General features: G+C 51.2%; 1 protein-coding gene across 5 annotated transcripts in view; it reads right to left on the minus strand.

The window, feature by feature from the left end:
- Positions 1-1851: 1851 nt before the first annotated feature.
- MARCHF2 (membrane associated ring-CH-type finger 2) overlaps positions 1852-25160 on the minus strand; it is a 34167-nt gene continuing 10858 nt past the window's right edge. For 3 of the 5 annotated variants that reach the window (XM_068997376.1, XM_068997377.1, XM_068997378.1), the window contains exons 2-5: positions 23340-23559; positions 19600-19795; positions 7266-7475; positions 1852-4656 (exon numbers count right to left, since the gene is read on the minus strand). In XM_068997376.1, coding sequence (XP_068853477.1) covers positions 4498-4656; positions 7266-7475; positions 19600-19795; positions 23340-23515 — 741 coding nt within the window. In that variant the 5' untranslated portion in view covers positions 23516-23559 and the 3' untranslated portion in view covers positions 1852-4497. Of the gene's footprint in view, positions 4657-7265; positions 7476-9552; positions 9689-19599; positions 19796-23339; positions 23560-25160 lie in introns of those variants that run through there. The other 2 variants (XM_068997379.1, XM_068997380.1) reach the window with 2 other exon arrangements.

Consider the following 25160-nt stretch of genomic DNA (forward strand, 5'->3'; position numbering starts at 1 on the left):
CATTTGTGTGAGAAATACACAATTTCATGTAGAATTGCACTACAAAGACTCAGGGGAGTTTAAATTCAGCTATCATGTGCTAGAGGTCTCTGAATTCCGGTGCTACAATGTGTAGAAGGCTTAAGGAACGCCGTGGTCCTTGAGCAAGGCTGGACCCACATGGGCTCTGAGTGGTTTTGGGGAGACAACTGGGGCCGGGAGGTTTGTCCCATACCAAGCATGGGCACAGACAGCACATCACAGCAGTGGCCTGCTGCCTCCTCAGCCGGTGCCTGGACACAGAGGCCACAGGGCAACTCCCAAGCTCCCAAAGCCCTCAGTCCAGAGCAGGGTGTGATCAGGCCCCTGGGACCCTCCTGTTCCCAGGGAAAAAGGCTGCAGTGATGGGCAGTGGAGACACCTCAATGAACATGCTCTCCTCAGCACTGGTCTGTCAGACATGCTCCAAACAAAGCCTGCCTGGATTTGGCACGTCAGCCAAGCAGCTGTGACTGAACGCCCTTCCCATTAAACTGTGTTTCTTTTTCCCCCGTGAGCCCTTTCTCTGGGATTTCTGTTCCTTTTACACTGTTCCTGCTGTTGCAGATGCCACTTTTTCTCCCCCCCCCACCCTGTCAGATTGCTGTGTGGCATCACAGTTTTATTTTAAAGGACTGGCTGAGCCAACCATGGTACTCTATTTTTCTAAACGTGTTTTTTTTTTCTTTTAATATGAACAAGCCCAGAAAACCCTTGATTTGGCAGGAAACCCTTGACTTGGCCAGGAAACTCATCCAAGGTCTCACTTGCTAAAGCCTTCTCCAGCACCTCAGAAATGCATCCAACATTGGTGTTGCAATGCTTTGAGGGGCACTTTAAACGGGCAGTTTCACAATTTCCAACCCTCCCCTGCAAGAGTGGCCAGATTTGCAACACAGGGATTTGCCCCAGGGCCAGGGGCCAAGGCTGCAGGGGATGTTGGGGCTCCTCACTGTCCCACAGAATGGGGACTGATGGCTGTCCAAGTCCTTGCCCTGAGGTTCCCGGCCCAGCTCTGGGCAGGCATCCTGCCCACACTGCCCTGCAGCCCCTGCCATGGTGCTGGCCCTGGATGGCTCTCGGAGCCAGCTGGTAGCGAGCACTCGGAGCAAGGCTCCTGCCCTGCAGCTGCCAGCAGCTCTTGCACACTTGGGCACAGCTCAGGCACAGCTCTGACACAGCCTGGACAGCACAAACACAGTTAGACACAACTTGGACCCAGCTGTGACACAGCTCAGACACAGTCAGACACAACTTGGACACAGCTCAGACACAGTTGGACACACCTTGGACACTGTTGGACACATCTGGGACAGTTGGGCACAGCCTGGACACAGCTCGGACACAGCTTGGATGCACCCCACCATGACCCCACCAGGGCCACCAGGCGAGAGCATGGGCTCGCAGATGTGTCCAGTGTCTCCCACGGTCCCGGAGCGAGGGGCTGGGCTGGAGGGCCGTGGGCAGGCCCGGGTCAGGCAACTCACAGGGGCAGCACCAGGAGCCTCTGTGGGGCAGCATCATGGGCAGCACCAGGGTCGCTCTGTGCAGCCCTATACACACCCCTGGCCCAACCAGGGGCCAAAGGACTCAACTTGGCCCAAACATCACTGCCCTGCTTGGCCCATGCCAGGCAGGCTTCTATGCACTGACAAAGAAACTGCCCAGAAATGACAAAAGCTCTGGGTTTTGTCCAACTTTGAAACCTTCTGCTAGGGCTCTGGGGGCTGGTCAGGGCAGCTGCCCTGGGCAGGCGGTACCGGGGGTGCTCTCAGGGAGGCAGCCTGGGTTCTGCAGCCCTGGCCCCCTCCAGTAACAACACAACAGCCCAAAGTTTGTCTCACTTTTATTTACATCATTGCACAGCCCATTTCCCCAGAACACACTGGAACGTGGTGGGTCAGACACCGACTGCCCACATCCACGAGCTGAACATCTCCTCTGGGAAGGAGGACAAGACTCAAAAAGTCACTCTTGGGTCTTGCAGGGGCACATGCAACAACTCCAATTATTGGCAATGACAAATAAGCCAAGGATGCTGAGTGCTGCCATGGCCACACAGCAGCACAGAGCCTGGCCCCCACTACCCCAGCCAGGGGATTCTGGCTTTCACAGTTGCATATTTGGATTGACAGTGGGTTTCCTAACTGGAACACTGGCTCCATTGAGTCCTTACCCTGGGGACGTGCTGTGGGAGAGACCATCCCTCATCACCTGCCAGAACTCGGTGCATTGTGGGGCCGAGCTCCTGGGAGGCAGCCAGGGCTGGGAAGGTTAAACCCTCCCCTCCCCCCCATTTTTCTTCACTGGTGATGTCCTGGTGACAAGGGGGTTGTTGGGAAGGGGCTGAAGGAAGGGGCACCCAGGACAAGGCACAGAGCAGTGGTGCAGAGCCTGCTGCCATGGAAAGGGTGTGCAAAGCGGGGAGTGCCTGTGTGGGACTGAAGCAGGGACTGTGACTGGAGCTGGGCTGCAGCAGACTCTCCACCAAAAGTACCAGGGGCAGAGTAATCCCTGCATGACTGGGAAAAGGGCAGATACCCATGGGTACGTGGCAGAAAGGACAGTCGGGGGGCTGGCTGAGAGAGGGGAGCAGAGATGTGCAGCCTGGCTGTAGCAGAGGACATTCACCCCGTGGTCACACCAGCCCCTCATGCTTGGAAGAGAGAGCAGCTCAGAGCAGCCCTCAGGGCACAGAGAGGCTGCTACAAGATGTGCCGGGGTATCCCCACGCTGCACCGGAACTCTGGGAGAGGAGGTGGAGGAGAGCAGACAGAGACCAGCAGACAAAGACCAGGGCCCAGGACTGGAGCAATCCTGTTGGGCAAGATGGCACACTGGTCCCTGCTGCTCGGCAACTTCCAGCCCAGGGTGAGGGAACACATAAGGAAACACATCCTGCTTTGCAGCTAGAGACGAGGAGGAGGAAGTGCACATGGTGCTTTGAATTCAGGAAATTACAGATCTCCATCTCGCAGGGCATTGCCCTGATCCACTTGCTTTCAGCGAAGGGTCAGAGGCACACAGGCCCCTCAGAGCCTGCCTCCTGCCTGCTCTCTACACTCACCACCATGGAGCCAGAGCGCAGGCTCCAGCTGAGCAGCTGCACACACCTCTGGAGCACCCAGCAGGGCACAGCCCGCGCCACTCGGGAGGCTCAGGAAAGCTCGGCACCAGGCACACACACTGTCTGGCAGGGTGAGGAGGTGGCAGAGGCAAGGACCAAAGCCAAACCACAGAGACTCTTGGCAGAGGGGGCACTCCGAGACAGAGGGTTTTTTAGAGCTGCATGTGCTGGAAATGCAGGTGAAAGGAGGAGGAACACCAGCCCCACAGGACAAGGGACCCAGAGCCTGTTCTCTGGGAACCAGCAAACTGGGGGCTGGGTTCACTAGAGAATACAACAGGCAGGCAGCGCTACCAGGGATGAACCCAACCCCAGCAGCTCCTCTGGAATGTGCAAATAAAGCGCAGAGACAGCCAAGAGCACCTGTGTCCTGCCAGCGCCGCAGGGCATGGCCTGTCCCCTAAGGTACGTGTGGAACTGATGCTACAGGAGGTCCAGCCTCAAGGTGGTGAAAGGACATCAGCAAACAGAGACTCCAACTCCCACCTTCTGGGGTCAGGAAAGCTCCTTTCTCAATCTTTTCAAAGCAAAAGGCAATGGTGGGTTTAGCAAATATGGAGCCATCTTTCCCCACCCTCGGATCCACCATCTACCTTTGCCAGACAGACCAAGGGCTGAGTGCATCCAAGTCCGGGGGATGAGCCAGGATCTCAAGGAAAGCATTTTGTGAGATCATGTCTGCACCAGAAAAGATTCTCTCATTCTGAAACTGATTTTGAAATTCTCAAAATTACAGTACTTTACAATACAAAATGTCTCCATTCCGTATTACGTCATTTTACTCCTTCTGGGATTATAATTATTAAAAACACTCAACTTTCTAGAAAGGACAGAACACCACAAAAGAGACCAAAGAGTAACGGGAAGGCTGCTGCAGTATATCAAAACCAATTTAGTGCAAAGGAGAAGGGGACTTTCAAGAATGGTTGATGAAAAGTGTTCTTCATATGGTCATTTGGAGAAAAGGCATTGATTTAACCTCTGAATGAGATCAGGCTGCCAGCTTCTATCCTGAAGCTTAGAACATCAACACAAAAGGACTGAAACACAATATGCATGGCCATTAAAAAATAATATTATATATAGATATATATATAGAGAGAGGGAGATGTTTTCCACGTATGGTAGTTATAGGAAAGTGTCCCTGCAGACAGGCATTTTCTGCCATCAGGCTCTTTTGGGCCATTTCACACACAGATATTGATTATGTGTCTCTTTGCCAAGGTCTAAAGCACGTGCTGAGCGCAGAGTCCCTTTGGTGGGATGATTGTTTTCCAGTGCCCCCACAGCTGCCGTGTTCCCTGGGCCTGCGGGGACACTCGGCCCTCCACCTCGGCCGGCCGCGGGACGGCTCAGACGGTGGTCTCATCTGCGGTCTTCTTCATGAGCTTGGCGGAGAGGAGGGAGTGGGGCACAGGGTGAGGGCTCCGCGAGGCTGGGATCATCAAGCGGACTTTCTGGTTGGTCCTTCGCCACTCCGAGTACAGCTGGCAGTGGTAGCGGAACGAGACCTGGCGGGCGAGAACGCAGTGCTCTGTCAGCGACCCCCGCCACTCGTGCCAGAGGGACAGCCAGATGCCAGCACCCCTGCACCTCGGGGGATCCCTTATCCTGAGGCAAGGGAGACAGCACGGACCCCGACACGCTTTGGGGCCCTCCATGTCCCTGACCAGCAATCAATCCCTTCCTGGTGACACCAGGCTGAGCAGGGCACAGCCAAAGGGGCCTTCTGGGCAGCACCAGCAGAGTGGGTCGGGGTTTGCTGAGCTGGGTTTAGGTCGGGGCTGGTGAAGTGTGGTGGGGATGAGCTACAACTCGCCCTGTCACCCAGCCCCAGGCTGCAGCCAGCACTCTGGGGGGGGCAAAACAAGGGTCTGAATCCAATCAGCCTCCTCCCATCTCACAGATCCCAGGGGAACTTCTTTTCCCTGTGCAAAAAACTTCCCTCTTTGGTCTGCAAGAATAGGACAGCAGCTGGACTCATTTTTTTCTGACAACAACGTGGCCTGGGAGACTTGTTCATCCAGAGGGAGACAGAAGGATGCAAAGGCTGAAGGGACCTGGAGCAGCCCCGCAGAGGCAGGAGCTGGCCCTGCAGTTTCAGAGCAGCCCTGCAAGGGGAGCTTCGAGCTCGGCTTAAATACCGAATCCAGTCATCCACTGATCTAAACCAGGCTTTCTCACAGGAAGCATTTAGATGGCAACTAAGACGTACCAGGAAGTGTATCTGACACGGAAAACTCAGTAAAACTATTACTTCTGGATAGATCTGTGACACATCTTATGAGAAATGAAGCTGTGCCACTGTGGCACTGAGGTAATTGAGCTTATTGATCTGTGCATACCCCCCCTTCCTGTTGCAGAGGGACTGTGGCAATAAGGTTGTTTGCTGACAAACACATCTCCCAGTCTTCAGAGAAGGGGGAGCTAACGGTGGAACCCTCAAGGAAGGCTCCTGCTCCTCGCGAAGCCTCTCTCACAACCCTCACCCTTATTACCGCCATGAACCCTCTCCTACATATCAGCCCCTTGTACTGCACAGCCCAGGGTTGAATGAGCTGAATATGAATAAAGGGGCTTCACCTAATGTCCCCTTCGGCTCAAGGAAAAGTGAAGCATGGCAGAATTAGGGCCATTTTAGTCAGGGCTCGTTACTGCACAAACATTTTTCCATTTCCTCCAGTCCTGAGGTGGAGAAGATGGAAACACTTCCTCTTAAGGTTTCCAATTTTAGTTTGGCTTCCTACAGAAACAAGCTTCATGCAGGAACATGCAGCATGGAGACTTTCCTCCATGGCTCCCGTGCAAGGAGTGGCTCCAGTTTTGCCCCCAGGCACTCTCACCCCCAGAGCAGGGGCTGCTGCAGCACCAGCTCATCCTGCCCTGGCTCCCGAGTCTGTGGGGGAGAGTTGTAAGGAGTTCCAGCCCCAGAGGAAGGGGTTACTCTGAGAAATTGGAACATGACACAGCAGAGAAATGGACTGGGGAATTTCTATTGCCCACAGAACTGCCAGCTTTTTGGGGTCCCACTATTTCTCCTGCATCAACTGCACTTCTTCCCTTCCCAAAATGGTGTTTCCCAGCAAGCAGCTGGAAAAGGGCATTGACAGGGCATGAGCACACACAGGGCTTGGAATAGGAGAGCCAAAATCAAGATCCAAACCCAGAAGTCCACCCAGCAACACAAGGCAAAAAAAGTGAATGGAAAACAGAGGGAAGTCCCTGGCCTGGGAGCCCCTGGAGAGAGCAGCCCCGGGGTCCTGGGGAGGGGCTGGGCAGCCCCGCTGAGCCTCTGCTTGTGCCACACCCAAACCCGCATTCGCTCTCCTGCTCTTCTCAGCTCCCTGCAAGCTGCAAGTTCCTCACTCTCTAATTCAGCACATCCAGAGATGCCAAACGGGGCATCTGCAGGAAGCTCTTTCCCAGCACGGATCAGTTTAACACCCAGATTGGCTCAAGTGCAGGTTCCTGGCAATCCCCAGTGCCCTCCATGCAGCAGTGGGCCAGGGCAGCCTGGCTACCAAGCCTTGACTCAGGGCCGACCACACAACCCAGCATCAGAGAAGCCACGGATTTCCCCATGGCCAGAGAGTTCCTTGCACACACCTGTGTTACCCACACCTTAAAAATACTGTGTAGGAATTTGCTTAGTTGTGGCCAGAGATCCCCAAGGCCAGTCTGCCCCAGCTGGGCATGGCCAGCCTGTGCTGAGCAGCAAAAGCACAGGGGGACACGATGGTAAATTATTTAGGAGTCAAACATGTTCCAGATTTTACTTTTCCCCTGCACTGCCCAGGTACCAAGTTTGTATTTCTTCTTGTACCACAGATGGGCCACTGCCTGACCCAACCACACAGCCCCAGCCCCATCCCAGCTCAGCACCTAACACTTGGGGAACACTGTGACAGTCTGGAAAGCAGATGACCAGGAAGTGGTTTTCCATTCTCAGCAACAACTTTAGCAGCTCACACATGAAGATAACTAAATGGACATTCAAGTGGAAGAGCCCAAGGTGTTCTCACACAGGGAGGCAGAAATAGCAGGTGGCACCGACGAGGTGTGAGCCAGTGCTTCCAGCTCCTGTTTGAGCAGGAGCAGGACCCCGGCAGCTGGCACTTACCAGCGTCCAAAGGACGTAGATGGTGAAAAGTGCTATAGTGAGTGCTATGAGTCCGATGGCCTCCAGCCGGCTGTTGAACTGCAAGTGGTCCTGGGCCCCGCGCAGACACAGCCAGCCCGAGATCGCCGCCAGAGGAGTGATGAACAGGAAACACACCATGTCACAGAACAGCGTCCTCTTCTCATTGCGGGGCCCGGGGTCCTTCAGCCACTGCGGGAAGGATGGGAGAAGGGGATCAGCCCGGGACAGGCAGCGTGCACGGCGGGCGGGAGGAGCTGGGGAGCTCTCGCCTGCACTGTGCAGTCTGGGTGAACCTGCCTGACTCACATAAACCTTCTCCACAATGGAACCAGAGAGTGTCAAGTCTAGGTTTAACAACTAACAAGGGAAATGGAAGAAACAGCTAAAGAATGGGGAAGGCAGTCATGAATACAGAAGCTCCTGGGCTCTCCTCTGGAGTAGTGAGGAGCAGGCACCGCAGGATGTCAGTTCAGTAAAGCCTGGCTTAATATTCATCTGACAGGTCTTGGACTGAGCTTCAACAGAAACAGACCCAGGACTCTGTAACTGGTGCAGGGGCTGTAGGAAACAGGGGCACTGGGGTCTGCAGCAAGGCCAAGCCATAAGAGCATCTGTCCCAAAGCTAGCCCTCAGGTTCCTTTGGGAGAATCACAGCATTTTAGAGTTTCACAGGCGACCTCCACATGTTTCCTTCTTTTGGGAGTCCTGACTTGCTTCCACTGTGGGTTAATTTTAGATACTTAACTTCAGCAACAGCAATTGTTCTATTTTCCTGGGATTATGCTATTTTCAGCCTTGCCTTTCCTTTTTTAGAACAGCAAGAAGCTGTGGTTCCTACAGATACCAAATTGTTACCGCACATCTTTACTGGGATCTCTGTGTGCTGGCCTGCAGATTCTTCCCTGCACAAAGATGACCGCCTCATTCAGAGTTTTTAAATTTTATTTTTAAATAAAACTTGGAGAATATTATTGAAAAGGCACAGGCAGAGCAGGAAAGAGACTATAAGGGTCTGGGCTGTCAGGCCAATCCTACTGCCAGACTTGGGAGTCTGGTACCTGCTTTGGAACAGACAGCTTGGGAAGGGACCCATCTGAGAACTCTGCACACAAAGCTCCGTTCCTACTCAGAAGCCACCATTTAAGTAGCAATACAGAAGTGGTGGTGGCAAGTATGCCAGAAATTAGTGAGACCTCAGGACAGGTAATCTGAGGACATGGATGGCCAGAGGCACACAGAGAGAGCAGGCCCAGAGGGAAGCAGGGCAGGGGGCACACAGTGAGTGCAGATTTAACTGCAACAGGGATTTTCAGTGAGACAGAGCAGAAAGGTAAGAATGGGACTGGGAGCACAGCCAACTTTTGTGGGAAAGGGAAAGACAAGGGGGAACTGGCAACCCCAGGCATGGAATAGGGGAATAGCTGGGCTGGTAAGAGCCACAGGAACAGCAGGTTCTGCAGCACCTTGGACAGGAAACTGAGTTAGCCACGAGTGGAGGAGAGGATGCTGCAGTGACAGGTATGAGCCTGGCCAGGAATTTCATCTGGGAGGACTCATAACCACGATATTTTAGGGATGTGACCTGAATCATCTGAACACTTCTGTGTAACAGTCAAGGAACTTTCATTGATTCTGAAGCCACTTGGAGCATGACTTGATGGGCAGACAGCCAGAAGAAAGCCTCAAAGAATCACAGAATCACTAAGATTGGAACAGACTTCCAAGATCACCAAGTCCAACCATCAATCCAGCACCACCTCCAAACCATGTCCTTGAGTCATGCATACATTTTTTGAACACTTCAAGGGATGGTGACTCCACCAGTGTCCTGGCAGCCTGTTCCAATGCCTGACAACCTTTTCCATGAAGAAATTTTCCCAATATCCAACCTAAACCTCTCCTGGCACACCTTGAGGCCATTTCATCTCGTCCTGTCCCTTGTTCCCTGGGAGCAGAGCCCAACCCCCACCTGGCTACATCTTCCTGTCAGGGAGTTGTGGAGATCCAGAAGGTCCCCCCCGAACCTCTTTTTCTCCAGGCTGAGCCCCCCCAGCTGCTCCTGGTGCTCCAGATCCTTCCCCAGCTCTCTTGCCCCCTTCTCTGGACACAGTCCAGCATCTCACTGTCTTTTCTTGGAGTAAGGGGTCACTCCAGGATTTGAGGTGGGGCCTCAGCAGTGCCCAGCACAGGAGGACAGTCACTGCCCTGGTCCTGCTGGCCACACTGTGGCTGGTACAGGCCAGGTGCCATTTGCCTTCTTGCCCACCTGACTCATATTCATCCACTGCTGACCAGCACCACCAGGTCCTCCTCCACCAGGCAGCTTTCAGAGCAGGCAGAACTGTCTTTTGGACAGGAGCTGGGAGAAGGAGGCAGACCTGCAGGTCCCCCCTTGCGTGGTTCTGTGGAGGAGATCAGTGTGTTGAGCTGTGTGGGGACAGTAAAGACCACACATGCAGTCTGAGCAGCCCTGGGAGGAAGTGAGGGTGGACAGCAACTCACTGGCACAGGAAAGCTGCTCCCACACAGAGCACCTCCTGGGCAGCCCCAGCGCTCAAACCCAGCCACGTGCCAGGCTCTCCCCAGTCCAACCAGGACAGGGCTGCCTGGTGACACAGCACTCAGGTGAGTGCCAAATCACCCTGTCTGGACCAAGTTCCCTCTAGCAGCAAGCCCAGAGCACCCCATTCCCTGCAACAGGACATCTTGGGACACTTTTGACCCTTGTACAATAAGAAACTCAGGCAGATAGGTACTTTACTGCATCTTAATTCTATTTATATTCCTTGTGACTTTTGAAACTCCTTCCTCCTCCCCAAGATGGGAACCAAACATATAAAGGCAGGAAGCAAATTAATTTCCTTTTGAAGTAGTTGATTTACTTTGCCAATATGCACTGACACAGTAAAAAGTGGAACACAATAAGCCAACCTAAGGGCCCAGCATTTCTGGCACAGCAACATATTGGTGCATACAAGACTTTAAATAAACTTTGCAAACAATCCATAAAGTGGTCAGGCAGATTAAACAATTTTTGTAGGGAAAACTATCAAGTAAGCACGGGAAAGCAAAAAAAGCACAACTTGGTCTTCTCCCAGCAGCTTCCGCACTGCAATCATGTCTGAGACTGAAGGGAAAGAGGCAGAGGTGGCTGCTTGCTGCCCATTTGAGCTATGAGCTGAGTCCTAGGTCCTGCCTGAAACAACTTCCCTCTGCTTGTGTGACAGAATTCTGGGTACAACCACATTTCTTTGTCCTCTGGCATGATCCTGAGGCTTTCCCAGATACTGGGCTCAGCAGGGTTGTGGAAGGGAACTCATTTCTTAGAGCCGTGGCAGGGCTATGGGATGATGAGAGGCTGACCTTTGGGTGCTGCAGTGCCCATGAAGCTTGGGTGAGCCCAGGTCATGGGAGGCAGGAGAGGAGCAGGCAGTAAAAGGCACCAGGACATCATCAGCTCCTCTGGAAGCCAAGAGCAGAGCTCAAAGCATATCAGAGCACTCTCCCAGCCTGTCCATCCCAGCACCTGCTGCTCCATGTATCTCAGGGCTGGGCTGCATTCTGCCCCTGGGGACCAAGGGGAGTGGACAGAAGAGGGACTCTCCCAGTAGCACTCAGCACCTTGTAATCTGTCTGGGGGCTTATAAATGGGTGTTTTAAAAATTAGCTTTCATTGATTTTTACAGCTGACTTACCTTGTGTGGCCAAATGTCCGTGGCTGTGAGCTGTCAGCCCGTTTCACAGACACATCACATGCAGCACTCAGTGAGCACAGCACCTGCACTGCAGGGACCAGCACGCTCCAGCCAGCAAGTGCTCACATCTCTCCCAGCCTTGCAGCTGGACCACTCACTCTGGTGGGCATGAGTGAGGACCAGAGTGACTTGCCAACCTCACGGGCTGACCCTGCCAGAGTTCCCTACGTGCTTCACAGCCACAGCATGATGGCAAGCCACAGCACCACACAAGTATTTGGCTGCATTACAAAACAGGCCACCTGCTTTCTGCCCACCAAACAATTACCCTGTGGCTTCTCAGGTGCCTGTTGATTTTCCTTCCACTGCTGACCTGCTGCCTGGCTACAAAACCAGAAAAAAAATCACATGACCTTAATCACAGCAGCACTATTAGCCCTGTCCCTGTCCTGAGAAACATGTTGAATCAAAAAATACAACTTCAGATGAGGGACTCACATCCCTCCTCTGGGCCTGCACCGAAACCTTCTTGCAGGCCATCGGGCTCCTTGGGCAGCTCCAGCAGAATGGTCCTGTTTCTGTCACCAAGGTGGGAAGGGATGTTTTCTGACAGAGTACCCAGAGGTCAGGAAGCCAAGACCCAGAAATGCCCTGAGCCCTGCAAGCAAAGCAGCCAAATGCTGCAGCACAAAGCTGCCCCTCCTCATCCTCCTTTCCCTAACTACCTACCACTGACACTCCACAAACTAAATCTCTTGCTGTACGGGCATGAAAGCCTTCCCTATGCCCTCGGCTGCTGGGCAGCACAGGGCTCTGGGCTGACCCAAGAGATTCAGGAGCACTAGAAATGGTGGACAGGAGAGGAACAGAGCCAAGCAGTGCTGCAGGTCACTGGGACGCTTTCCTCCAGAGCAGCACGTGCTTCCATGGGTGGGTCACCATGGCAAATGCCACACCACGACGTGCAAATGCGGGATCACAGCACCGCCAGCAGCTGCACCTCAGAGAAAGCCCACTGGTCTTCTGGATCATCACAGCACAGACAGGCATGGACAGAGTGGTGAACACGGACACGTAAGGAAGACAGAAGTGCTGGTGAGTGCCAAGAATGCAGGGATGAAGTATTTCCCGTTTTGGCCCCAAACAGGCCACTGCAGTTTGCAGAGCAGTGCCCGGGACTGCACAGAGAAGTGCCAAGAGGATTTCATGCTGGATCTGCAAACAGCATCTCCAGACAGCAAACACAAGTAAAGAGAGAAAGAAAAAGATTAGAGGAGTGGGAACTCAGCTGGAACCAAGAGGGATTTGTTTTTCACTAGATCCAGGAGTCTAAAAGAGGTGTGCACTGAGCAAAGAGAGAGATGGGCTGGGGAAGGGTAGAGTAACACAGATCAGACAACGGTGCAGTGAGTTCAGCAGTAGAGTTCGAGGAAAGCAAAGAGAGAAGTCTGTCTGCAAGGAAGATAAGGCTGGAGGAAGGGTGGGGGAGAGCTTATATCACAGCTCAGTTCTCTGAACTGGAGAGGGGGCAGTGAGCACTGCACCGGGTGCTGCGCCCAGAGGCAAAACTTCTTCCCCTAATAACGTAAGCAGAAGTAACATCACAATTCCTGCCTGCAAACCTCCCTTTGCGTGTTCCAAGGACATCTCTGCAGCACCTCCCACTGCCACAGAGGTGCAGAAGACTCAGGAGACAACGCAGAAGGACTGCACGTGACAGACCCATGGGAGGTGTCCCCTACTCCAGCGTGACCCACACAGTCAAGCAACACCTCAGAGAATTTCAAACACATTTCGTTGCATGTGACATTGTGTTTGAAAGTTTCAAGAGACAAAAAAACAATCCACTGACCTACATAAAATATCCAGTTTAAGTGAACCAAAAGTATTAGCAATCATTGCAAAGTAATCATCCTTAATCAAAACTGCACCATAAACTCCAAGAAAAACAGGAGGAGCAAAAAACTGTCAGGCTCCTGTACAACACAGCACCCTTGGAAGGAGGAGCTGTTTTGAGAATCAAAAGACACAAGAACCACTAGAGCAGCCCATTTATAAATCAAGCTGTTGATGCACACATTGCTGGAAAACACCAGCACTGAAGACATGGAAGCAAAATTTTCTTGGGACTCCCTCCCGAGACTTGCTTGCAAGAACAGAAATTGGGAAACAGAAGGTGTGGCTAGACTGCTCCAATAGTGACTGGTTCACCAGAGAAATCTTTTCTGGAATTAGTGAGATGTCTTAAATGATGCCTTAGTGATGTCTTAAATGAGTTTTGCCTTAGCAAAGGTATTAAATGCTTGGAGAAGCATTATGAACAAGTTCTGCATTATACTTGGTAGCTTTCACCATGAGGGTATGTTGACTTTCAACCTCCCAGTAATTTTAGCAAATCCAGAGCCTTGGTCTCTGCACCAGCAGTTTGTGTCCACTATCAGAGCAGAGACCTGAAACCTCCTGGCTCCTCTCCCTGGTATTTGCATGATGTGTGAGCAAAAATACACCCTTCCTCTGGAGTATAGAGTGATCTTTGCTGGGACTAAACAGCTGCTGCTCTGACACCTACCTGACCTGCAGCCCTGGGACATTTCCACAGAGACCTGGGCTGAGGCACAGACCTGACCCCCCGCGCCAGGACAGCGCCCAGGCGATGGAGCTGGGAAACCAAAGCTGGCTCACAGCAGGGGCAGATGGCCCCAAACAGGAGTCTTTGGGCTGCTGAGGTGGTGTTTCTCTTCAGCCCATCGAGAAACACTCAGAGGGGACAAAATTAACAATAGCTTGGGGCTAAAACACTTTACAAGTGGTTAATGAACTGAAGAGAACTGAGAGGGTCGGTGCCACAGCAAAACACACAGAACAAGTCGGCCATGGAAAAGAAATACTTCTGCTGGTAACCTGGGAAAGTAAAAATGGGCAGGAGTGGGCTCACATACACCAATACAGACCAACCCACACACCCACCTCCCTCTGTGGGCAGTGGGCTGCAGCCAGGGAGAAGGCCAGGAGCTGTGCAGAAGGGCTCGTGGCTGTACAAACACAGCCACACTGTCACCCTTAGTAATGCTGTCTGGAAATACGCAACACATCCAACACAGTCCCAAATGCCTCCATCCACGCAGCTCTGCCTGAAATCCCAAAGGACAAAGTATTTCCAGCAGGAAGAGCACTTTGTAAGAGAAAATAGGTTTGTGATAGATTTTGCCCCAGACCAAAGAGAAGAGTTTATGTGAAAGGGAGAACACTAAGGACAGAGGCAGGGGGGCAATGTTTTGACTCGTACACAAGTTGCCTGTAACACCACTTATCCTGGTTCTCCTACAGCCAGGAAGAGGCAAGCTCCTCCAGAGAAGTTGACACATCCTAACTTAGCCTTCTAAGGAGGCAGGAATTAATTCATGGCAAGAGGTATTCCCTTCTCTCCATATACTATATAGGACTTTAAAGAACAAAGTCTGGCTGAGGCACATTTAAGGCATGAAACATTAGGACAAATAAACTCAATCATGCCTAGAGAACTGTACAACCACCTGTGGCCTGGGAGAAAGAGCTGTCCAAGCCACAGCAATCCTTCAGGTCCACAGGCCTGTGCTCCTCCTTCTACCGTGCTCTGGACAGCAAAGGTACAGATACTCCCTGAAGAAGAATCCTGAGCAGTACCTCGGCATTTCCTGTGCATGGTATTATTAGAACAGAGGAAAGTACCTCCTCCAAGAAAGCTGTGTGTGCTGCAACTGACACTTCAAACACTTCATCTAAATATCAAATGCCGAAATCTTCCAGGGAACACAGAAAGGATTTTGCCTTTTTTGACTATGCCAGCCATGCTGGCTAGAGTGTCATGGAGTCAGATCACTTCCCTTCAAACACATGGAGGCCCACTAAATTAACAATCATATAGGAAAATCAAGTATTGGAAAACCATCCCTCTCCAATGTTTGGCCATTTTGTTCTCTGCTGGGGACATGCTTCTCACTCAAGAACCCTGGTCCACAACTGTCTTGTGCTGGACACCAGAGCTGAGCAGAAGCCATTCTGTCCTCTCACAGCATAGGCAGCAGCATCCTGCACCTCTGGCTACAGAATTCTCCACCCAGGGCAGCAGGTCAATTCTCCATCCCCACCTGCAGGGGTTCAAAACATGCCCCCCAAAAGCACTCAGCCCATTATCTCACAGCCTGACAGTTTACTAAAGCCTTTCATGGTTTTTTTTAAGCTTTTGACCAGCTTCCTAGTTAAAAAATAGCTCAACTAGGCTGAACTGCAGGAGATATTTCCCCCACACCCATGGGCCAGCCTGTGGCTGCCAGAGCTGGCTCTGGGCTCAGACGAGTTCCCCACTCTGGGTTCAGAGATCAGGCACACTGGCATCAACACTGTTACTGTTTTTCCATTGAACAGACCACAATATAAATCAATATCTGCTTAAAGAAAACAAAAATACAATTCTAATAACAAATTATCTTTAATCCATACTGGACAAAGTTGACACCTTTCCTCTGTAAAGGCAGCTGCAAAATTCAGTTAGTGTTTGTGAAGTGCTCAGATGTCACAGCAATGAGTACCCCAGAGAAGCTCCTGAGAAAATGAATAGTTTGGTCTTGGTGAGCAGGGACACGAGCACACAGCAGGATTAACAAAGTTAGCTAGTGAGCATCTTCCATCCATGCACTGTGTCTGGAAGACACAGCCTGTAACCATGAAGGCCACACTGTAACACAGATAGATAAGAGGCCTGAAGTAAGAACTAAGGCAATTTTGGTCATGGTGTTTCCTGACTTCCAAGAAATCAGGAAGTTTACACAGAAGCATTTCGGCTTGACCGTGTAGCCTCCCCCCAGCACTCACCAAAATGTATCCTGCAGCTCACAGTCAGCCCCAGGCCCTCTCCTTCTGAAGGATCTTCAAAACCACAGGACAAAGCCAGTTCTTAATGAAGCTGATGGTCCCTTCCCAGAGATCAGCTGTGCTACCAGTGACCGCTGCAGCCACTATGACCAGCTCTGAGTTTCCCCAGGCTGGAAAGGCAGGACATGGCAGAGCCAACAGCAAGAGCTGCCTTCTCCTCAGAGGCCCAACAGCAGCAGGTAGCATGTTACTGAACTCCCTTGTGGCCAGGTGACAGCAAAAGAGAGCTAGAATGCTTGGACAGCCTTTCACACATGGAACAGACCCTTTCATCAACACCACTGCCATGCAGCATGCTCCTGCATCATTCCTAGTCCTAGTCTCCACCCATTTCTCCTCTGCTCTTAATTTCTATTTTGATTTCCCAGCTTTACTTGGTGAGCAGTGAATTTTTATCAGGGCTCCTCAACAGCACACTCACCACAAACATCACTTCCCCCAAAGTTTCAAAACACTCCCCACCCCTCCCCACAACCAAGGCGGCATAGAACTTCCCAGATAAGGTGGCTGGGGGAACAGTGACATTTCTAAATGACTAAGCAGCCTCTTTCCCCAACCCTCTTCTCAGAAACAGATGAACAACTTGGGGATGACTCTTCCCAAAAGTATTTGGTGAAGAGCTGCAGCCTGGTCTGGTGTGGGGATGAGATTGCACCAGACTGCAGGCAGAGCATTAATGGAAAGTGCCAGCCAGTGGCCAAGGGGTTATCAGCTCCTTCCAAAGGGCTCTGCACTACAGGCAGAGCCTCTGCTACCAGTGGGAGCTTCCCAAAGCGGTCACACTCAGTCAGGTGACCTCTTAAGTAACCTCTAAGCCCCAGCAAACCTCACGAGGTGGAACATACTCACTGTCATTGCCTCTGCCCAGCACAGATTGCAGTGGTGAGCAGAGTGGCTGTAATAGCTCCCAAGGAAAATGAGAAACTGAACTCCAGGACACTTTCTCCCCAGGCTCTAGGCAGGGATCAGAGGGTTTACAGCATGGTGGAAGTAATACAACAAAACCAGGTGGTCTTTCCAGCCAGGTGAGCCATTTTGCTCTAGCAGGAGCCCTCCAGCCGTGGTGTGCCAGGCACAGAGCACATGTGCTGATCAGCTGAATGGCGCTGTGCAGGGCCCGGCACACGCTGCTGGTACCGCACCCACAGCACTCCACGCCTGGGGGGACGTGCTGCTGGCCCCTGCTACCATGAGAAGTGTTAAACCAGGCTATATGCTGCTTTCCAAGCTATGGAAAACCTTACTGCCCCTGAGCTGCTGGCCAGGGAACTGCTCTGGGGCTGTACCATGAAGGCTCGGCCCTGCTCTGCAGCGCGGATCACTCTCGCCAGCTACCTGGAGACTTTTCATCAGGTGCTTACCAGCCTCCGGGCTCACAAGGCACTTTGGGCAAGCTGTTCCCCAGCAGACACCACAACAGGGTAGATCATCCCCTTCACTGTGCTCACAGACAGGCCCAAAATACCAGAAGTAACAAATCACTGGAATCCCAAAGCCTTTGCCAGCTGGCAGTAATGGCTCAAGGAGTCTACTCCTCTCTGAAAACACAGTGGCCGTTCTCTTGTGTTTGAGTTCATTAAATGCTGCCCGCCCAACACCTCTCAGCACTCACAGTTTCTTTGCTGATCACCATACCCTTACAGGCTCTAGTCCAAAGGGGCTTTTCACAAATTTCAACAGGAATTAAAACTGATTGTCCTGGAGCACTTATTCACCCACACTGGAGTACAGACAGGACTTTTCTGTCCTACTCTCCCAGCAAGCTCCTCATGCCAGATGGAGGCAGAGAGTTGGTGTCACAGGAGAAACTCCTCCATTACACACTGGCCTTTGAGCTTTTATTTGGGTGTGAAGTTTTCCAAGCCTATACTTGTTACGAGGTGCCACAGCATTGTGAAAGATGGCTAAATGCACTCCCACGTGTTTGTTTCTGGACAGGAATACTCTACCAGCTCTTAAGCTAAAACATCTGAATTGCACTCAGAACTTGGCCCACATAAGCCCTAGCAAACTCACTGTCCCTGGCTTGCCTGCACTGTGTCCTCAAAGCCAAGATACAGCCCTTCCTAAATGTTTTAAAGCAGTGTTTTGCAACCTCTGAAACAACCATTTGAGAGATACTGGCCAAAGCTCCATTTTATATGTTGTAGCAGCTAGGAGAGAAGCAGTAAGACTGCAACAGCATTAACCACTGAGGTAATGCTCACCGCTGGGCTAAATACATGGTTTGGGTTAGCACTGTAGGCTAAAGCCTCCCCCTGTCTGGGGCTGTCAAGTCCATGACAGTCAGTTGTAAGTTAAACAGTCATTAAAACTTAACATCCATTTTGCAAACTGAAACTTGAATGCTTCCCCAGTGGTGGAGTCTTTTCCACTCCAAGGTTCACTGGGAGGAGATGGGAGTGTGAGAAATAGAGCTGGGGACTGTGGAAAGGAGGAGGGGACAAATATTGTTTCTGGAGGGAGGTGGGAATAAAAAAGAAGCAACTTCTGGAATTGATGAGAATGGAAACAGAGATGTGAAACGCAACTTAGAATTCCAGTTGTGACTCAGTTTTGACCTAACTGATGGGGCAAGGGGAAGGAGAGAGTGGACAAGAGCAGTCAACACTACAAATCCGGAACAACCCTGCCTCCACACACACTCTGTTGGCAGGCAGTGACAAACCTCCGACAGCCAGCAGGTGACAGGAGCCTGTCGCTAAGAATCAGCTCCCAGACCTCCCAATCCTCCCACTGATGATGGCTGCAGGAACGTGGGGCTCCCAAAATTAAGTGTAAATGCCCACCTGCAGACTGATGCTTCTCTGCAGTTGCACAGTGTGTTGAAGGAATCCCCAAGCCAAGCCAGCAGCACACTGACACGGGGAGAGCTCACACAATTGCAGACATATTAAACCATCTTTTAAAATCCTTAAGTCTTTTGTATTGTACCTCACATATTCCTGTTTCGGGGATGTACACTTGAACTCTGAGGTCAGACAATGGCCTGGTCCATGCTGCCTTTGTTCCCAAAACAAAAAAACCCAACCCACCAGCCAGAGCCTGGTTTGTATGTTCCAACTCTGGGGGGCTGACAGCCTGATTCCCCTACGGTCAGTACAGAGAGGAACATAAGGACCAGCTGAGCCCTGTCCTGTTTTCTCCTTCAACTGGGAGGAGCACAGAGCAGCAGGAAGGAGCACGGCCCAAAGGCTTTGAAGCACACATCAATATTAGTCATGGGAAGACAGGTCTTTTACAAACAGTATCAGCAATCAGCACATCTCACTCTTCAGAACAGAGCATGACAAGGAAGGCACATACAAGAGAGCTGCACTAATGCAACACTGTGAGATACGATTAAAACCAGCAGCAAAAAAGAGTATTTATGGGAACTTCATATTTCAGTCAGTCATGTTGTGACATCTGCATTTTGATGCCCAGGCATTAAAGCACAGCCACAAGCACAGTGCTTGCTGCTGGCAGGTGGCACATGGGCAGGTCACACGTGGAGCTGCCCCAAACACTACTACTGTGTCTTTGCAAATACATCACTTGATCTGATAAGAGACTTGATCTCTCCAAATAGATTCTTCTTCATGAGTACAAAGTAATATAAAGGTACTGTGAGGAGGAGGAGACAAGCAAGATCTACAAGAACAGTAGGGCAATCATTTTCTCTCAAATGATATGGAAATAAAAATGAAGCAGGAAGAAAATGGTACCTCTGTCAAGGGTCTTGGTCTTCTCTCTACAACAAATTCTGTGTGGCAGAGCTCACAGTAACTTGTGTTGGAGGAGGATAACCATTTTTCCAGGCAGCTCTTGTGCACGGTGCCCAGTGTTCCTGTGCAGTCACATGGGGAAAGCAGTCCCTCCCCATTTCCACCTTCATGACAGATTCGACAGATGGGACCATCACTAAAGATGCAGAACAAGAGACAAACAGAATGAAATCACAGTCAGAGCAGGCAGAACAACACAGCCACAGGGTCTGGTCCCACCAGGCCCCAGAAAGGCACATGAACAGCAGGCAGTGTGTGGCACAGCATGCCAGGAGCCTGCTGCAGCAAGAAACCAGTCTGAGGGGACCATGGAGGTGCTCAGGACGTTTTAGATCATTTAAAATCTGGAAGACCTGTAACAAGAGAAGATGACACATCTGCCAGGCCAACTCAGCTGGCCCCAGAAGTGACTGCAGTCCCAGAGTCTTCAGCTCTGCTCACACTGGGCAGGGGCTGATACTGGACCCAACACCAAGCCTGAAGCATGCAAAACCCAAAGTGAAGCCAAATGACCCACAACAGTCACTGCATGCCCCAGCCACCTGCAGCCACTCAAGAGGTTGGCAATCAGAGCCACATTTACCAGATCACCTACCCACTCTCAGCTCACCTCAGCTCTGCAGCCTGGGCTGAGCAGGAACTGCACAAGGAACAGCACTATCTCAAGATGTAACTGCACTGACCCAGGAAGCTCACCTCTCCAAGAACACAACATATTTCACAGGCACCCAGACCAAGGTCTCCAGCATACAAACCCTCTGCCTATCACTGCACAGTAATCCCATGGGCACACCCTCCCCAGAGCAACAACTGCTCTGCAACATTTGGCCTCTCAGTGGCTGCAGAAATGCTTTGGTGCTTCAGCAACAACACCTCCTTGGCCACGAGTCTCAACTACAGAATCACACAGAACCTCACAGAACCACAGGTACCCACCAAAGCAAGTAACAAACACTTTCAGAGACACTTGCAACCTTCCCCACAGGAGGCCTGTGCTGCTCATCCCACTCAAACCATCCATCTGTTCCCAAGATATTCCTGACACCTTCAGCTGGCACCACTGACTGTGAACAATTAGTGCTACACCTTTCACTACACCAGCTTGCTCAAAGCCACAGCCACCCTGGCCTGGAACACTTACAGGGATGGGGCATCCCAGCTGGCATCCCAAGGCACAGGTTTGTTAGCAGCCCTGTGCCACATATGCCAGCCCCATGATGAGGATGTTTTGGGCTCCTGGGGAAGGCCAAATGGCTCTAGACACCAAAGTTTGCTGTTCTCAGCAGTTCAGTACATCTCTTCAGCATTCATTGATCACTGAGATCATTTAGGAACAAAATGCTGGACAGCAGAGGCCTAGGACAGGATTGTCTTCCCTGGACCATGGACACCAGGCCCTCACTAGCATCTCTCTTTCCACCTTCCCGCCAGCCGTTTCCTTCACACCATTTTCCTCTTCCATCCAAAGCTGCCCAGATTTAAGGGTGCAAGAGGGAGAGAAAGGAACATCTTTATTTCAAAGACCCTACTGTATGTCCTCTTGAAATCCAGGTGAGTGATACCAGATACCACTTTTTTCTACGTATTGCTAAGAGAACAAAAGCCACACAGAACCTGTACCATTAGCTCCCACTCCACTGGTATTCTGACTTCAAAAAACCCCACCTGACTGCAGAAATTTGTGGGATTGCAACACAACAGTCAGAGCAAGCACTTAGTAATCTTCAAAAGCAGCAGGACCACTTCCATTAGTTTGCACAGAAAGCAAGAGTGAGACATGGAAGAACAGTTCAAGGAAAAGGAGCACATTGGGGAAAAAGGTTGGTGGGACAGGAAGGAAAGACAAGAGCCAGCAAGGAAGTGCATGTCAGCTTGCTAAAGGAGAAGCAAGATTCCTCTCTGTGTGCCACAGGAGATCTCTACCACTTTCAATTCAACATTTAGCTGGTTTCATCCCAATTGGACTTTTATTTATATTTAAGGCTGTGAAGCAAATTACACCCAATGTACACCATCCCCTTCTCTCTGCCAAACATCACTGTCCTGTGTTCTCGCCTCCTTTTTACATGCCTTTTATTTAGGGGACTTCCTCAGCCAAGACAATCCCTGCAAAAGGTGCAACAGGAGTCTGGGGAGGTGGTGGAAACGTCATCCTCAGAGATCCTGGAAACTACATCAGACAAAGCTCAGCAGGCCTGCTCTAAAAGGAGGCTGGACCAGACATCCTATGGAATTCCCTTCCAATTTGAATTATTTGATGATTCTGTAACACTTATTGCCATAAAATGCTGTACCAGTACAGCAAAAGTACAGCCTGCACACAGAGCCCTAGTGACATGGACAGACAATCCCCTAGAGCCTCCAGTGCTCTCATGCATTTGTCATTTCCTAAGAAAAGCATCTGCAAGATATTTCATTCGTTCTCTTCCTGTTGGGAAGTTTCATATTTCCAGCACATTACTATAACCTTGGCTACCAACAAAAAATCCAAAATGAAAAAATTTGCTGACAGTGTGTGAAAAAAAAAAATTCTTATCAGACTTCATTTTCCTTCCTTCCTTCCCCCCCTGCCCTGGGTGGGGGCCCGGTCACACTCCCACATGACACACACTCAGACACAGTTTTCCAGCAGGCTGTAGACACCATATCAGTAATTCAACATTCCAGTGCAGTCACGCTGCTCCTGGCTTTTGTGCTAAGTGCTGGTGACAAGGAAACCCACCACCAAAAGAAACAAACTGGTGTCCATGTCATAAAGAATCCTGTTGGGGTTTTTTAATGTGTTTCCAGGCAGTTTTCCCACATGATTATTACACCCCCACAAGTTCTTAAGGGTTAAACAACTTCTCACCCAGCCTATCTATTGCTAGAGAGCAAGCCCAGTTCCTTTCACATTTTTATTGGCCTGCTCCAGGTTTGCTGGATGCAGCAATTATGTTTGCCTCTATTCTCATCCAGGTTCCCTGCATTCCTTCCCCATGTCTGCAACCACTGCTTTCACATCCCATAAATGTTTGACCAAATTCATTGAAAAAAATTAACAGCTGTTCAGACAGGATTTCTGAACACAAAATGTGACACAAATGCTCTCGGTAGCTGGACTGAACAATGCTGCCAAACGTCCTCTTCTCTGGAAGCTGTTCAAAATACATGACAAGAAGTCACATCAGGAGGAGCCTGAGCCAGTGAAGCTGCCACGTGTCCCCTCTAGCAATAGCTGGATGCTGTAGTTCCTGCAACACAAACACGCTCCCCTCCCTGTAGCGGAAGATCAACACCATGCCTGTACTCCATGGACGTTCCCAGAACAGGGGCTGTGCTCCCCTTCCAGCCCTTCAAACGTCTCCATGAACAGCACGGCCCCAGCTTTGCTGCTGCCCCCGAGGCCGTGACAGCAGCGTGCAGGGACAGACACCTGTGGCACCTCATCCTGAGCGGCCGCAGGTCTGGGGCTTCCATGAGCACGCCAGCTCCAGGCCACCAGCACACGGGACAGCGGGAGCCCCGCGGAGGACACAGGCCGGGCAAGCAGCTGGCTCACGAGGATTCCCACTCAGTATTAGCACCCTGGAAAACTCCTTCACTCAACAAGACTTTGTCGTCTCCCCGTACCCCTGAGCCACCCAAAAAGGGGAAGAGCCCAGCTGCAGCTCTGAGCCCTGTTCCTGCAGCAGCCTCACCTCTGGGCGCCCAGCGCCTTGATCACGGTGGAGAGGAGCCGCCCATCCTTGGCGGTGACCTGTGTGATGTACTGCGGGCGGCCGATGTCCGAGTCCTCCACCGACTTGGAGAGGGCAGCACTTCCCGGGCAGTCGCAGAGGGAGCCGGGGAGGTGGCAGCAGTCGCCTGTCGTCATGGCAGCTCCGGGCCCCTCTGTCCCGGGCCTGGCACCCGGGAGACCTGCAGAACAGCAGCACAGTCAGAACTCGGAACCCGGGAGTGCCCAACCCCTCACCCTCCTTCAGCCCTGCTCACGCCAGCAGCACCCCAGGGCCCCAACAGACACGCGTTTTGTGAGTCTTCTGTCCCCTTTAATAGGCTTTGTGAGGCTGCCTTACCATAAAATTAAGGCTCCAAGTGTTCTACTTACATAACTTACCATCAGAATTGCAAATTTGCCTTTCCCAGAGAGAATTCCTGGTAACCACCCTTTAACCTCATGAAGCCTTTCAAACTGAATGTGCCGACACAGAGATGGGGAACCAAACAAGAAGCCCCGTGGGCCTGTGCTGTTCTGGCTAGAGCCATCCCGAAAACCTATACTCTCCATCAACACAGCAAAGTTTCACCTGAACAGGGCACCTAAACCTGTTTATTTGGCTGGGTTCAGAAGGCCCTTCTCAGCTGCCTTCAGGAGCTTTCTGAGCACTTGAAAGACTGTCCAAGCCCAAAGGGCTCCCCCACCCCATCTTTGATCTTCTTTCTCTTTATTTCTTTAACGAAATGTGCATGCTTCCATTTCTATATCCCCTGTAGTATGCCCCAACAGTGAATGTGTGGATATGAACCTCCCAAAAGCACCAAAAATCCTCCCTGGGAAGGGCAGCAGGCCAGCCTGCCTCCTTTCTCTTTTAACTGTTTGGACCAATCATGACTTTTACAAGAGCCATGTGCAAACAGCAAAGCACACCAGCACATTTCCAACATTTACCCAGCAAAGAGAACACACGGAACAAACAGCAAATGCAAGAACTGGAGAGAAGATGCAGAGAAAAGCCCAACACAGCCAACCAGGAGCTGGCTCTGATGAGCCACGTGTGGACAGCAGAGCTCTATGCCTTTGAGGGAAAGCAGCAGCTTGCCCAAGCTGCCAGAAACAGCCAAGTTCTTCCCTGGCAGGGGATATCTCATCCCCCAAATCAGGTATGCTCTGCAGATTCCAAAAAATCCTGGTTTTGCCAATCGCCTTTAACCTGGTCCCCCAGAGGCAGCAGAAAAAAAGAGCTGGGGTTACAGTGAGTCACGCTGAACACAATCCAACAACATCATACTGCTGGTAAAACCAAAATCCCTGTGTCTGTAAACAGGGCTGCCTTATGTAAGGCACGCACAGTAATCCCTGTGCGCCAGCACTGCTGGGATCAGAGATGGAATGCTACCTCATCCTGGCGATTGGATTTCAAGATGAAAAAAATCCATAAAAGAAGTTCAAATGAAAGCAATGAAAAGGAAAAAAGGAGAGGAATAAAGGGAGATAAAATAACCACAACCCCAAAGAAGATACATGAAAATAATTAGGTTTGCTAAATTTCAGGGGAATGGGGTGAATCTGCAATCTTTGCCTCCTGGAGGTAGGAGCAGGCAAACAAATCTTCACCATCCCGTCCAAGGAAAGGCTTTTTTGTTTTGAGATCTCTGTGCACAACAGGAGTCAAACATTCCCATGCAACTGCAGTTCTGTCAGATTCAACTAAGCCAAAATCTAACTAAAACAACTAAAGAAAATAAGGGTTCCTTCCTGGTTGGAGGCTTGGCCACACTACAGAGGACCAAAGAGCCAG

Source organism: Aphelocoma coerulescens, chromosome 28 (assembly GCF_041296385.1).
Source record: "Aphelocoma coerulescens isolate FSJ_1873_10779 chromosome 28, UR_Acoe_1.0, whole genome shotgun sequence".
In the NCBI taxonomy this organism is placed as follows: Eukaryota; Metazoa; Chordata; class Aves; order Passeriformes; family Corvidae; genus Aphelocoma; species Aphelocoma coerulescens.